At 46.3% G+C, this 13,847-nt stretch overlaps 1 protein-coding gene across 2 annotated transcripts in view; it reads right to left on the reverse strand.

The window, feature by feature from the left end:
- TUBD1 (tubulin delta 1) overlaps positions 1 to 13,706 on the reverse strand; it is a 76,120-nt gene extending 62,414 nt beyond the window's left edge. Inside the window, exons 1-9 of one of the 2 annotated variants that reach the window (XM_066333502.1) lie at positions 13,657 to 13,706; positions 12,875 to 13,069; positions 12,432 to 12,579; positions 12,034 to 12,250; positions 11,280 to 11,511; positions 10,400 to 10,564; positions 9,602 to 9,733; positions 8,938 to 9,121; positions 8,316 to 8,848 (exon numbers count right to left, since the gene is read on the reverse strand). In XM_066333502.1, the coding sequence (XP_066189599.1) occupies positions 8,746 to 8,848; positions 8,938 to 9,121; positions 9,602 to 9,733; positions 10,400 to 10,564; positions 11,280 to 11,511; positions 12,034 to 12,250; positions 12,432 to 12,579; positions 12,875 to 13,046 (1,353 nt within the window). In that variant the 5' untranslated portion in view covers positions 13,047 to 13,069; positions 13,657 to 13,706 and the 3' untranslated portion in view covers positions 8,316 to 8,745. Of the gene's footprint in view, positions 1 to 8,315; positions 8,849 to 8,933; positions 9,122 to 9,601; positions 9,734 to 10,399; positions 10,565 to 11,279; positions 11,512 to 12,033; positions 12,251 to 12,431; positions 12,580 to 12,874; positions 13,070 to 13,656 lie in introns of those variants that run through there. The other variant, XM_066333503.1, reaches the window with a different exon arrangement.
- Positions 13,707 to 13,847: the final 141 nt, after the last annotated feature.

Consider the following 13,847-nt stretch of genomic DNA (forward strand, 5'->3'; position numbering starts at 1 on the left):
TTTCCCTCCTGAGCACATCAATCCCCGTGCTGCCCTACCTGCCTTGCCCTGAGCACTTGTGAACGATCCGCTTTTATTTTTACCCTTAGGGGCACAAGCACCGAGAATTAATTAATTTGCCTTTCTAATGAGCGTTCTCCGGAGGTGGCTGAGCTGCTGCTGGGCTTCTCTTGGGCTGCTCGTGGGGCCGGGTTGGGCAGGGCTGGAGGCAGGGCTGCTGTTTCCAGCGTCGTGCCATGCCATGGCTGTACCATCCTGTCGGATAGCTTATCAGACTGATGTTGACTGTTGGATCTCATGGCAACAACAGTCGGTAGGCTGTCTGACATTTTGGTATCTCTCATCTGACCGTGCCTCATCCATCCCCAGCCGTTTCCATTGAGCATCAGCAGCACATCCCTGTCTGGTCGGGCTGGGAATGAGCTCCCAGTGCAGAACGAAGCCCTTGTAAAGCTTCCCCTGGGCGGGGCTGAGGTTTGTACCCGTTCTTTTGGCTTCACAGGGAACTTCAGGCAGTGCTGGGAATGCCTGGGGAGGATTTCAATTCCAGTATCTCAAAGTGCCAGCAGCACAAAGGCCCTTCAGCTGCTCCTGGTGGTGTTTAAAAGGTGAACAGTATTTACTAAATTAATACCATTAATTAATTAATACCTTTGACAATAATGTCACGAAGAACTTGTTCTGGTACAATTCCAAACCCCAGGGCTCTGTTTGGAACTTCACCTTTCCAGCCTACAAACCCTCGATGTTGGACTTTAAGGGGTCACCTCAGAGCTCCATTTCCCCTCAGGACACTGGGGCAGTGACAGCCCTCGGCTGCTGTCCCCATTTCTGGTCCCAAATCTGTCCCCTGAGGGACACAGGATTGACCTGTCACTGCTGGGAGGGGATGGGTGGCATTGATGGGGTCCCTGTGTCCCCTCACGTTGGAATTAAGACACTGCAACAATAACTAAAAGAGAAAAAAAAAAACCTTTTTCCTTGAGCCTGAGCCAATAAACTGCACATTTCTAAATGCTTTAGAGGTCTTAAAATTCTGCCTCTTGCCTGCTGGAAAACCAGAAGGAAAACTGAAAAGTTTTCTCCCACCTTTGGTTCAATATGTTTACATATATGTAGTGTGAAATACATATATATATGTGTATATATATACATATATATTGTTCTTCAGCTTGTGTTTCCATGTGTCCATTCCAATAAGCTCTGCTGTTATTTTGAAGCTTTCTAACGCTATTTAAAGAAGAAAAAGTGATCATTCTACCTGGCAGATAAGACTTGGTAAAAGGTAAAAAAAAAACCCTAATAGAGACAAAAGTGACCCAAACCTGATGAGATTTGCAATGGATAGTTTGTGTTTGCTTAAATAAACAAAGAAATAACGTTTCCCAGTGTTTATTTCAGCTGGATTGTTTCCATTCTCCGTATTGAACTCTCGGTAACATTGTGACATTTGCTGTCCCAAACATTCTCCAGTGTGAACACAGAAGATAATTCAGCTGCATTTTGTGCCTTCAGAGAAAAACTCAGCCTTCAGCTTTTGACCTGAAAACATGGATTTTGCTCCCTAAACCCAAAGTTTCCTTTCGCTGCACACATCTTCATCACACATTGGAAGCAGTCAGTCAGTTCAGTGTGTTGGGGACAAATCCCTATTCTTAGGGATCCCTAAGTGCTGCTTCTTGCAGTTAGACACTTTTTCTGGGGATGACTGAAAATCACACGGAAGTAACAGTCCTGTAAGAAAAACTGATGATTTTAATGTGTCAGAGGTGGTTTTTTTTAGTCTCTATTTGTGAAACAAGATCAGGTAGGGCTCTCCCTTTTCCTTCTGGGAGGGTTTTGCCTCCCCACAGCCCTGAGAGGTGGCAGTGCCCCAGCAGGCTGGAATTGCTGGTGTAAGCAGAGCTCGGGTCACAGCGAGCCAGGTCAGGTCAGAGTGTCCAGTCCTCACATCCATGAGGACAGGAAAGCTGCTGCTGTCCCGGAGTCCTTCCCTCTGCCAGTGTCACGCTGTGTTTCTGTTCCAGCAGCTCCCTCAGAACTCCCCCAGCTGCCTGTTCCTGCTAAAGGACACTTGTCACTAACACTTGGCAGTGGCTTGATGCTGTTCCACAAAGTCCTTCCCTGCCGTGCTTTTGGGCTTCGTTATGTCATTTGTTAGAATCAGCCTCCCTCTCGCTGCAGGCGCTGCAAAGTACAAGCACAACACTCTGGAGGTTTCCCTGGTTATCAGGCAGAAATATAAATACTAGTGAACAAAATCGATGGCAGGTGTAAAGAGAAGTGTGGGGTGTGTTCTTTTGGGGTAAAACCAATCATTTTTCTTTGAAACACAAAGTTTAAAAATACTTTGTAATCAGCAGTTAAAAGGCTAAATGTAGATATCAGATAAGATAATTGGAGGAGTCTTCTGAGATGTAAAATTCTGCTCTTTTTTTGCTGTAATTTTGGTTGGGTTTTTGGAGGAGAAAGCGGAACAGCAGCAAGAAAACAGGATTTCACCCAGCTCTCTGCAGGCTGCAGCAGCTGGTGGAGCGTGGCAGTGGATCCCGCTGGGCAGGTGAGGGATCAGTGCTGGGATCTGTAACGCAGGCAGAGGAGTGGAGCCATCCCCGTCCCTGTGAAACACCTCTGGTGCGTTCAGACGTGGGAAATGTTTGCATTTGCTCTTCCAAAGTCATTTTTAGAAAGATTATGCCGAAAAACTCTCTGAGCCCGCTGTGACTTTGCCAATTCAAGTGCCTATTGGAGGGCATGAAACATGACATGAATTTCTGGGGTGAATTTCTTCACACATTTCACTTGTTTATTGGTGCATCCACTCGGCCTTCACGAAAGGCAGCAGAACATTGTTCTGGCAGTGGTGGCAGAGGGAGAGGCTGCAACAACCTGGGTCAGTTGTCACCAGAGGGGAAGGAGCTCAAACAAAACTCACCGCTGTTATGTCACCTCCCAGCAAACGGGGAGAGCCCTGCAATCAGTGACTGCTTGGAATGTGTTAAGAATTCAGGAAAAAAACTGGTATTTCGGTCAAAAAAAGGTGATTATTTCCGTGTTTGAATTGAGTGAGAAGGCTGTTGAGGCCACTCGGCCCGTTCACTGCTGGAGGTGTCCAGGTGTGGTGAAACAAAGGTACAAATGTGAACCTGTGGAATGGGCCCAGCTTGGGTTTCGTTTGCTTTAGCACTGCCCTTTGTTGTGCTGAGGAGGTTTTATTAATTTATTATTATTATTATTATTATCATCCTTGGTATGATAAAGAGCAGTGACTCCATTAGCATGAAACCAAAGGTCGCCTTTGGCTGGAGCTCGTTTGAGGAGCTGCTGAGCTCCCGTGGAATCTTCCGTGTTCCAGGGCAGTGCTCCCGGTTCATTGTTCGGCTGTTCCCAGCAGCTTCCCGGGGCTGCCCGGGCAGTGGCAATGAGGAAACTGGCGGCTCTTTCCTGCTGAAAGGCGAGAGAGGAGGTGTCAGCTCGGGGCATTGTTCGTGCTCTGATAACAGCCACACCCGGCTCCTGGAAACGCCTCTGCTGGCCTCCAGAACGGCTCGGTGACTCTGGTGCCACCTGGAAGGAATTCTTCAGAGAGCCAATGCGTTTCCCAGAGCTTGTTGTATCCACAGGAAATGAGCGTGTGGTTCCCCTTTGCCTCTGTGCCGTCAGGAAAGAACCTGGCAGTTCTCTTGCAGGAGCTGCTGCTGATTAAAACATCGGTTCCTTGCTCAAGGCTCGCACTTTGAGGGGCTGCGGCTTTCCTCAGAAAGTTTATTAGGATTTTTCCATCCTTTGATGGGAAAACACAGATTTCCTGTGCTCAGCATTTCTTTGTCTCAGAGAGAAAACACACATTCACATTTACAACACCGTGCAAATCCCACCATGGTCACAAAACCTCTCTGGGCTGGTTGGAAACCTCAGCTCTCAGTGCCTGGTTCACTGCAGCTGTTGTCTGGAGAGCTCTTAATATTTAGGATATTTTCATAACAACACATTTCATTTCTCAGATTCCTGGACTCGTAGGTCTCCCCTCAGCCCAGCTGACCTCCTGTGACACAGGCAGTGCATTCCTGGCTGTTGTGTAAGGCTCGAGGTGGGGAGAGGCAAGGAAGAAACTTTTAAGATGCCTGAAGCCGGTTTTTACTTGACTTCCAACTAATGGATGCCAAAACCATTCCCAAAGCAATATTTTGCTACTGCGAGTGGTGATTTTAATTCTGTTGCCTCCTTTAACTTCTGCACAAAGTGTCTCTCCCCCTCCTGTGTGTGGCAAAGCCCAGAGCAGCCCAGAGGAGCCAGGTGCTGGTGGGGGAAGTGAGGCAATTTTTGGCAACAGCTTCCACTTGTGACTGAGAGATCCAGTTGAGGGAAGAAGGAAAGGGTTTAGGTCTTGTTTTAAGGTTGAAGTCCCTCCCTCGAGCCCTCTCTGCCCTCGGTGTGGAGCCTTTTTTGGCCAAGTTCAAGTCTGTTCCCTGCAGTTTTGTTCAGCTTGAACAGGGCCCCACGTGTTGAGATTTCCTTCCTCGTGTCACTGCAGAGTGAAGTCTCCTTCCTCAGCACACATCAGGTTTGTGTCTGTTTTTTATGGGAAAATACTGGGATTGAGGGGAAGCCTGGCTGATAATGTGAAACCCTGAGCAGTGGCTGGTGGGGGGGAATGGAAGCTTTTCTCCTTGGGAGCAGAGTATTTAATTGGATTTTTGGTCTTTCATTGCCAAATGTATGATTTTTGACTGCTTTATCAGTTGCACTTGGTTTCTTCACCGAAATTCAGCCTGTAAAGGAAAGATTCCCAACTTCAAATCACTCCACAAACACAACTGCTGACTTCAGTGCCTCCCAGGCAGCTCACACAGGCTCCAAGGTGGGGTGGGGAGCAAACATCCCAGGGTTTTCTTTGCAAGGGGCAGGACAGGCCAGGCAGCAGCAAAGCACAGCCACAGAAAGATGGATCCTGGAAGTCAGGATTGTTCCAGGCCATCTGGAAAGCAGCAGCTCTGAGTGAGTGCCCAGCTCTCACCACCCTCACTGAGAGATTCCAGGGAGCAGCCACAGCTGCCCCGGCCAGCCAAGTCCAGGCAGGATTTGATTCCACCTTCAGCCTGTGGGATGAGGCCACTTCCCATTTGGCTCCCTGGGCTCTGCTCTCCTGACGTGCTCCTGAAAATGATCCATTACATCTTGGACACTGCTGGGCAGAAATTCAAATCCAGTCCTGCCATCTGCCCACAATTACACCGTTCTCAGGCAACTGAAGTGTATTTTTGAGAGCCTTAAGCAAACATGACATTGTCCATGTAACCAAATATGTACAATAATCATTTTTGCAGAATGCACCCATTTCAGTGCAAATCCAACTCATTTCGCCTCACATATAACCAGTGAAACAAAAGCTCAAGTGGTTTTCTGTCTCTTTTTTTGGTTTAACCAGTGGCTTTTTTTAGTTTCTCAACTTAGTGCTTTTGCTTTTAAAATAGGAATTCTGACCTAGAGAACACCCTCGGTTTACTAATTATTCTGTCTTACAATGTAACATTTGGGATTTTTAAGTTTGGCTTTAAGACAAGAAGGTGTCTAGCACCTAATTCACACACAAATAAACGTGACTCTCTCAGGAGCCACTGTTTGATACCTCTCAGGTTTGTACGAACTCCTGATTAAAACTTGCATTTCTTCCACGATCTTTATCATGGAGCATCTTTACTGTAAAAGCTGCCTTTATTTCCTAAGGAGCAGCTTCTCCGGCCTGTCCTCTGGAGCCTTTTCCCCGCGGTTTGCAGGAACATCGATCAGTGGCCGCTCCTGGCGAGGGTTCAGCGGGTTGTGGCGGCGCAGGGCGGGGGCCATCGGTCCCCTCTGGGGCAGGGGAAGTGGCCGGGCTGCGGGGACAGGATTGCCGCAGTGCCACCTCCGAGGGGACCACTGTGAGCCCCGCTGGGGCCGAGAGAGCCGGAAAAGCTCCGTGCTTCAAATTCAGGATTATCAGCGGCGCTTCCAGGCCGCTCAAAGAGTGTCCGCGCTGTGCCTCTGCAGCAGGAAGCTCCGGGGGAATTCAGTGCCTTGGAAAAGTTCTGTCTGGGCTGCCCTTGAGGAAAGCAGCTCAGTTCCTTTTGGAAGTTTTTTTTTGTGTGTGTTATATCAGATCCGTGAATCACTTTCCTGATTCCTCTTGGGCAGGTTTTAAAACGGTGTCCAGCAAAAAAGCAGATTTTTTTTTCAAGTACACTCAGTCCTGTTTCCTTCTGGCTCTCATTTAATAATATTTATCCATACTAAATTTATTAGGAAATGCAGAAAGAAGTGAATTACTCATTCAAGGCCCTTTTGTACCTTTGTGTTTCTCACTAGTGTTTCAACTGGTAATTTGAATATAATTTTCTTTTTAATTATTAAACCCTGGTTGTTGTAGGAACCAGAGAATTTTTCTCTTATATATTTCCATCCTTCCTGTACTGGTACTGAGTCTAACTTTAAAAACACCAATACCTATTTATGCCCAAATAAAGAAATTTTATCTGTAACTACATTGCCAAACACTTACTGTGTTTAAAACATTTTAGGTTATTAAAAGCTATTTTTGATTTTGGTGGGTATATTTTGCTTTGTTTGTGGGTTGTTTTTTGAGGGGTAGGGTTTGTTTTGGGGTTGAGGGTTTGTTTTTTTTTTGTGGTCAACTAAATGTTCTCCTATAGAAATGTCTGCTACAGTTGGAGTTCTTGAATCAGCTTCCAAGTGAGCTGCACCTGTCCATTCCAACAAACAATAGTGAGATCTGGAGCATTGTTCTGGGTTTATGGACATCCTGTGGGGACTTTGCCTACAACAAGCAAGGTCAAGGCCATTGAACCTGCTGTTCCTGTCTCTGAGCCATTGGCTGGGGCTGACCTTTGATCTACCCCTTTAATTGTAACTGTTAATGAAATAAAGGCCTTCTTCCAGGCTCTATTTACATAATTAATTTTATCAATTTCATAGAGAATTACTCCTCCACCTTTTAATGTAGTTGGAGGTGATGACTATTTGATAGTGGCTGTTCACTTCCTGTCACTTTTCCACATCCTGGGGAAAAAATAAAGGAATCCCATCATAGATCAAAAAAAATGAAGGCTCAGTTTTGGAAAGGGTGTGAGAATTTCAGGACTGAAAAACATTCACAGGAAGAAGCTTAGAGATGCCTAAAACAATTCCTGTCAGCCCCAACTCCAGAGCAGGAAGGGATTGTAACAGCTCAAACTCTAGTTTTTGCTTTGGGGTTAGACATCTTACCTGTGTGCTGTGTTTCCTGATGTGGCACAAATTCTGCCATCAAACAAACAAAAAAAGACCCAATATCCTGCTCCATTAGCCTGAAGTGCCATAAATAAATCATAAATATGGGTCTACATCATTCATAGGTGCACTGAGCACCTGCTGTGTTTGCTTCATGCTCAGAATTCTGCATACAGAGAGATAACAGGAGGTTATTTCTGCAATAAAGGTAGTTATTGCTACAGCACTACAATGACCCATTGCTCTCTTCCTTGTTTCTCAGGGAACTCACCTGCCCTCAGCCTTTGGAAAAACCCTTCTAGCTGTTCTGTGAGGTGAGAAGGAAAAGAATTCCTGGGACTTGGCCATTTTTTCATGGAGTTACCTATTCTCATTTCTGATGCTGGAAATTCTGTTTGGGATCTGTTGAAAACACCAGGGAATTTATCTCTGTGCTGCTGAACATCCTGTGCCTTTTGGAGGAGGGAGCTCACCATGGTCTCCTTTCCTGACCCTTTGTTCCTGCAAACTCGAATTGCCTGTGCTGTTTGTCTGAACTTCTTGTGCAATCTTTCCTGCAGTTTCTTCTGTGAAAATACCCAAATTAGACAATGGTTGAAAGTGGCAGAGACACAGCAGAAAATCCCTTCTGACCAGAGCAGGCCCCAGCCCTGAGCTGCCATCTTTTGAACGAAATGGCACTAAAACCTGAGGCTGCACTGTGAAAGTTGTCCATTTGTCAAGGGAGAAGTTCCTTGAGAGTGACTTTAACTCTTTTAATTTTTGGCCTGTGGGATGATTTCTGTGGGAGAACAGTGTGACATGGTGGGGGGAGGATGGCCAAGAATTCCCAAAGCTCTCCCTCCATTGATGAAGAGCTAACAGAGGCAGAGCTCGGTGTTACAATGAAATCTTTAATTCTGCTGTACTCTCTGGTTTTATTTTAATTCAGTGGGAGCCTCCCCAAGTCATTCCAGCCCTTCTCCTGCCAGGAGGGAGCTGCAGCTTCCCAGGGCACCACCTTGTGGCTGTGGTAAAACTCGTGCAAAAAAAAGACTCAAGTCCTTAAATTGACTTCAGAAATTATAAAATTATTGTATCAAATTGTAAGTTTTTACATCTGCAGTCTACCAGCCATCCTCACAGCAAATATGTTTAAATAATTGACAAGTTAATTATAAAGTGGAGAAAACCAGGAGTTGTGGTTTACTTAGTGAAATGGTCAGAAGAGGCTATAGTACAGTATAAAGCAAATGTATTGAAAAATAGGTATTTATTAGATATGTTTAATAAGAATAATATGAAAATAGGAATATATTCAGTTCAGATTCAGTTCTTGCTATTCACACACACACACACACACACACAGATACTCTGCTCCTAAGACTGAAAAATAACTCCAGTACAATAATTTACATACTTCAGGAAGCTGATGGAAGGTTTTCCAGCTTGGTTCTTTCAGAAAATCTCTATTTCAGACAATTTTAGCAAAGAAACGAATCACAGATTGGTGTAACTGGAGATAACTTGTTCCAGGGTTGTGAAGCAGTCCAGGAAATCTTCCTCTTGGATTCCAAACTTTGTGTACTGGTGCAGGTAAGCTCTGTGTGTTGAAGAATGGGTCAGACATTAGAAATCAGTGAAGATATTGGCAATTATTGGTGAAACACCAGCATCATTCTTTTCACTTACTTGGAAGCAAACATATTCCAAGCTTTTCCTACGATGCTGTCAAGAGGTTTCAGCAGGAACTGGCTGTTGCTGACCAAAGCAGCAGACTTTTCATACTTGTTAAAAGCTCTGGGTGTTTTCCATGCAGTAAAAGCATCCTGAGGGTTAAGCCATGATGTGTACAATGAGGGATCTTGGAAACTTCCTGCAATAAAACCAGGACAGGCTTTTGGGCAAAACCCACCCTTGATCCCTGTGTGGCCTAATCAATGCTGGAAGATCAGTTCAGGCCTGGGAAAAGATCTGCAGAGGGGGCAGCCTGTTGAAAATACAGCTTTTGAACAGATTCCTTAGATTATCTAGGAGGACACTGGTGTGGATAATGCAGCTGCCAGCAAAGCTCATCACTCCAGAAACAGCTAAATGTATTTTCAGACATTATAGTCAAGAATTCCAGATCTACAGACCTGAGCCTCCTCCTCCTTCCCTGAAGTGCTTCAGGAAACTCAGGAGTGAAATACAAAATCCCTGAGCAATTAGACAACGTGGCCTTGGACAGTAAAATGTTTTGTACGGGGAATATCAACCTTGGGAGTCAAAGGTGTGGTTTTGGGGTCAGATCTGGTTGCAGACAGCAGGGAGATGTGAGAGCAGAGCCCCTGAGGGGCTGTGCTCCTCCTCTTACCCAAGTCTACGCTGTGCACATCTTTTCCTCTCAGGATAACCAGGTTGGCAATGGAAGTGTTGAAGTGCAGGGGTTTGTTTGTGGAGGGGATGGAGGAGCCTGGCTGTGGTGGTCGTACCTGCCAATCAATACCTTTGGGATTTGGGGAAAAAGAGACAGAAAAGGAAGTTAATGTTTTGTGAAGACGCAGATGGGAACTGTCCCTGTGCCCCAAACTGAGACCACACTGGAGTTTGTAGCTGCTGCACATGAATGAAGCATCAATCACACAACTCCCAGAGAAATCCACTGCTAATCCAGCAGGATTTGCCTGGCAGTCACTCTGCCAGAGAAAATGGATACCTGTTTCTATACTTAGCAAACCTCCAGCCCATTCCTTGCATAACTTTGAGCTGTAACTGAGTTCTCCATGTAAATTACAGGGGAGAGCTGAGCCTGATTTTTATGGGTAGAAGGTGTAAAAAGAAAAAGCAGAGCTCACCATCCAAGGAATGTTCCAAAGGAGTTATGCAAATTAAGTGCACAGCCACAAACTGTCAGTTTGGTTTGTGTATTTTCAATAGCTATAATTAACTGAGAAGTCTGGAAGCAGAGCAGGAGCAATCTGGGAGCTGCTGTGGCAGCTGAGGGAAATGGTGAAAGGAGCAGCTGGTTTTGTGGGGGCAAATTCCTGCTGAGGGCAGCAGCTCTTTTTTCTGAACTGCGAGCTCCACAAAACATCCCAGCTTTATTCCCTCTGCACAAAGGGATGTTTAAAGAGTGGTGCAGACTGAAGGTGAGTGGCTGGTGTTTCTTTACCTTCCTCCATGTGAGCATTAGCAATGAGTATCTGCCTGAGGTGCTTGATGAGGCCAGGCCAGCTGAAGGAGCTGAAGGCCAGGGAGCTCTCGGGCATCTGGGGGATGTTCCTCAGGCCCAGCATCCGGAACTCGGGATGAGGCACCAACGGCTCCAGTAAATCTCCTGAAAGGAGAAATCAGCAGCTGCTCACGTTTGACAAAGGTACTGCACAGGGCAGCTCAAATGGGAGGGGAGTTGTTCAAGAGATAACAGAGAGCAGATTCTTCTTCAGTGGGAGAAGGATGTTCAGAGGTTTAGCAATTTCAGAGCTGTGCAAACTTGCTGTGTGTTACTGAGCTCCATACACGGGGTCAGTAACTTCTGTGTTACAGTTTAGATCAAATCTCAAGGACTCTCTCTGCACTCCAAACAGATGTGGAAGTTTAATTTATAAGTAATATGGGCTACCTTCTCTAATTCTTTCAAGGTATAAATGTCAGCCTGCTGCATGTTGCTCCCCAGTTGTCTGCTCACCTCTTCTGCCTGAGCAAAACTCAAAACTCTGTTTGTTTGGGTTCATAAAAACTCCTAACCCAAAGTGAAATGTGAAACTCAGTCCAAAGTTACTGCCCTGTGCAAATTTCCTCTGAAATGTGAACAGGTACAAGGGTGTTTGTGATCACTTGAAAAAGGAGAAACAAAGTTCTTTTGGTAAAGAACGAAACTAGAAGTTGGGGGTTCTATTTTTGACTCTACTACATCAGGATCAAACCTCTAAATCGGTTTGTTCCTGTCTTAAAACTCGGGATGTGTCCAAATCCTTGAGCAAGGAGACTGAAGAGCTCCAATTCCCAGCAGAACTGGCTGCAGAAAGGTGTGTGGAGGTTGGGTTTGGTACCTAATGGGTTCCTGCTGTAGCCTGAGCCCCCTCCTGCTGTGTGAGTGGGCTGGAAAACGCTGCCCAGCTGGTGAGCAATGACTTGATTGACATCCCTGAAGGAAATCTGTTTGATGTTCATCAGCTGGGCACAGATCTTGTGGATGACATCGTTTTCATGGACAAGGAGGGCATCTGCTGAGTGGTACAGATGTGACAGGGTCAAGACGGAGTTGTAGTTTTGAACAATGACCTGGAAGCAAACAAAAAAACCACACGCACAAAGAAGAGTCAAACAACTTAATCTCTTTTTGGTTTATAATCCTCTGGCTCCTGCTGTTTCCTCAGTTATGATTTAGGAAGTGATTCATTTTCTTTGCCAGAGTGCAGAATGAGGTCAGGAGCTCAGAGGCTTTTCATGGAAAGAGGGCAAGACCTGTGAAAATCAGGTTATCCATACAAACATGCTGGAACCAGATCTACCTGGGAACTGATTATAATGCTGAGATAAGAGCATATCAGGAGATTTTTTTTTTTAGTTATATAACAGAGCTTCTTGTGAATCTGCATCACTTCAGCACTTAAATTATCAAGCTCTTTTGGTGAGAATTCTTTACCTGTGACACTGAGTCACTTGAACTTCTTCAGTGTCAAATGTACCCATTTTCTAGTTTATTTCTGTCGTAGATATTTTGTTTCAAAGCAACCAGTGATTATAAACTTACAAATTCTATATAAACGATTATTATTTATTACAAGGCAATATGACATTCACCTCCCCAGTGCCATAGGGCCAGATCACGTGGTTCAGTAGGAAGGAGGTTGGAAAAGCATCCCTCAAACACTGGGTGACAAATGCTCCCAGGCCCGAGCCTGTGCCCCCGGCCATGCTCATGATGGTGACAAATCCCCCGAGCAGGTCACACTTCTCTGCTTCTCTCTGCACCAGCTCCATGATTGCCTCCTTGTGTCTGGGCCCGTGGACACAGTAACTGTGGGGTAACACGAAACACCAACACGGGGTGCGGCAGAAGAAAAGCAGAAAGGTGAAGTTATTCATAAAGCAAATTGTGCTTTAACTCCCACAGCGGCTGTATTAGCACTCTCAGGGAGTGTGAGCAGCTCATCAGCCTCCAGAATTCCCTGAGGGAAGCTGGAGGCAGCTGTTCCTACCCGTTGGCCCAGTTGTTCCCAGATCCTTGCTTCTGGCAGAAGTGGGAGTGGCTGTTGTATTTCCAGAGGCCAGACCTGGCAGCCATGGACAAGGTCTGGCTGATCACTTTGGGCTCCATGTCAACAAGCACGGCCCGGGCAGCAGGGACTGCACAGGAAGGAAAACAAAACTGGGGACAATGTGCTAATTATTTGGGTGGGATGGATGGGCTTGGATGGGTCTGAGGCCCCAAGGTTATTCCTCCCACCCACTTCAGGCAAACTATTAATGGGAAAATACAGAAAGGATCTGGCCATGCCCTGATTTCTGCTGAACTATTTATTGTGCCAAAACCAAACCTGAACTGCAGAGAGCACAGATATTTCATGACACAAACCATTTGATGTTGGTGTGTGCTTCAGTCAGACCCTGTGAGGGGAAAAAAAGCCCTTTAAAGCTGTACCTCCAGACTGCTCCTCACTGAAGAACCTTTCTTTGCAGGACTCTTGGTAGGATTCATTCTCCTTCTTGGAACACAGCCCGTGGGTGCCACGGATGTCACTGCAGAGAACACTGAACAGCTCATGCCCAATCTGGTTCCCACACTGCCCGAGCTGCACTGTGACAATTGACATCCTTATTCACTTGCTATTTAAGCCTGGAAAAGAAAATTATTTGTTTTCTCACTTCTGCTTGGTAAAGCAGGATGGAAACATGTAATTATATCTCAAGAGTTATAGGGGTAGGGTGCAAAATCGGAACTCTTAAGCCAGTTCAAAAATGTAGCTATTTTCCAGTAGTGAACAGCACCAGGCCTGATGCCAGAGCCCCATGCTGGGGTGACAAAAGGATTCCCAGGAGAATTTCCACCCCACAAAGCAAAGTGTTTGTCTCCATCTTGGTATATTTTGACATTTTCCCCCATTCAGCATTTGACAGCAGCTCTCCTTTCTCACTTTTCTTTCACAGAAACAAGGTCGATTTTTTTAAATCCTTTTGGTTATTCTGGCTGCTGCTCCTCAGTCCCACCCCAGCCGTGCCGCAGCACTCCCGTACCGGCATTCCTCGGATCCTGCCCGAAACGCGTCCTGCAGGCAGCTCACTGCCATTCCCGGCCTGGCTGCAGCGCTGCCGCCGGCCCGGCCCGGGCCAAGCCGGGTGTCACTAGGCGACCGAGTCACTCCTCACCAGAAAATAAACAAATATGTCAATTATTGTCAGGAAAGGCTCATGTCCGAAGCGTACGATACCGACCCTCCCGTGCTTGATTTTTTCCGCGGGGAGTCCCACTCGGGGAACCCCCCCTCAGGGCCGGTCTCCCCCTCAGGGAACCCGCCACGTTCCCGGCGCTGCCTGCCCTCACTCCCCTCGGTCCCGAGCCCTGTCCCCGAGCCTTTCTCCTCAAACAGCCCGTCCCGGCGCCCCGATCTCGGTCT

This window comes from Sylvia atricapilla, chromosome 20, assembly GCF_009819655.1.
Source record: "Sylvia atricapilla isolate bSylAtr1 chromosome 20, bSylAtr1.pri, whole genome shotgun sequence".
Classification (NCBI taxonomy): Eukaryota; Metazoa; Chordata; class Aves; order Passeriformes; family Sylviidae; genus Sylvia; species Sylvia atricapilla.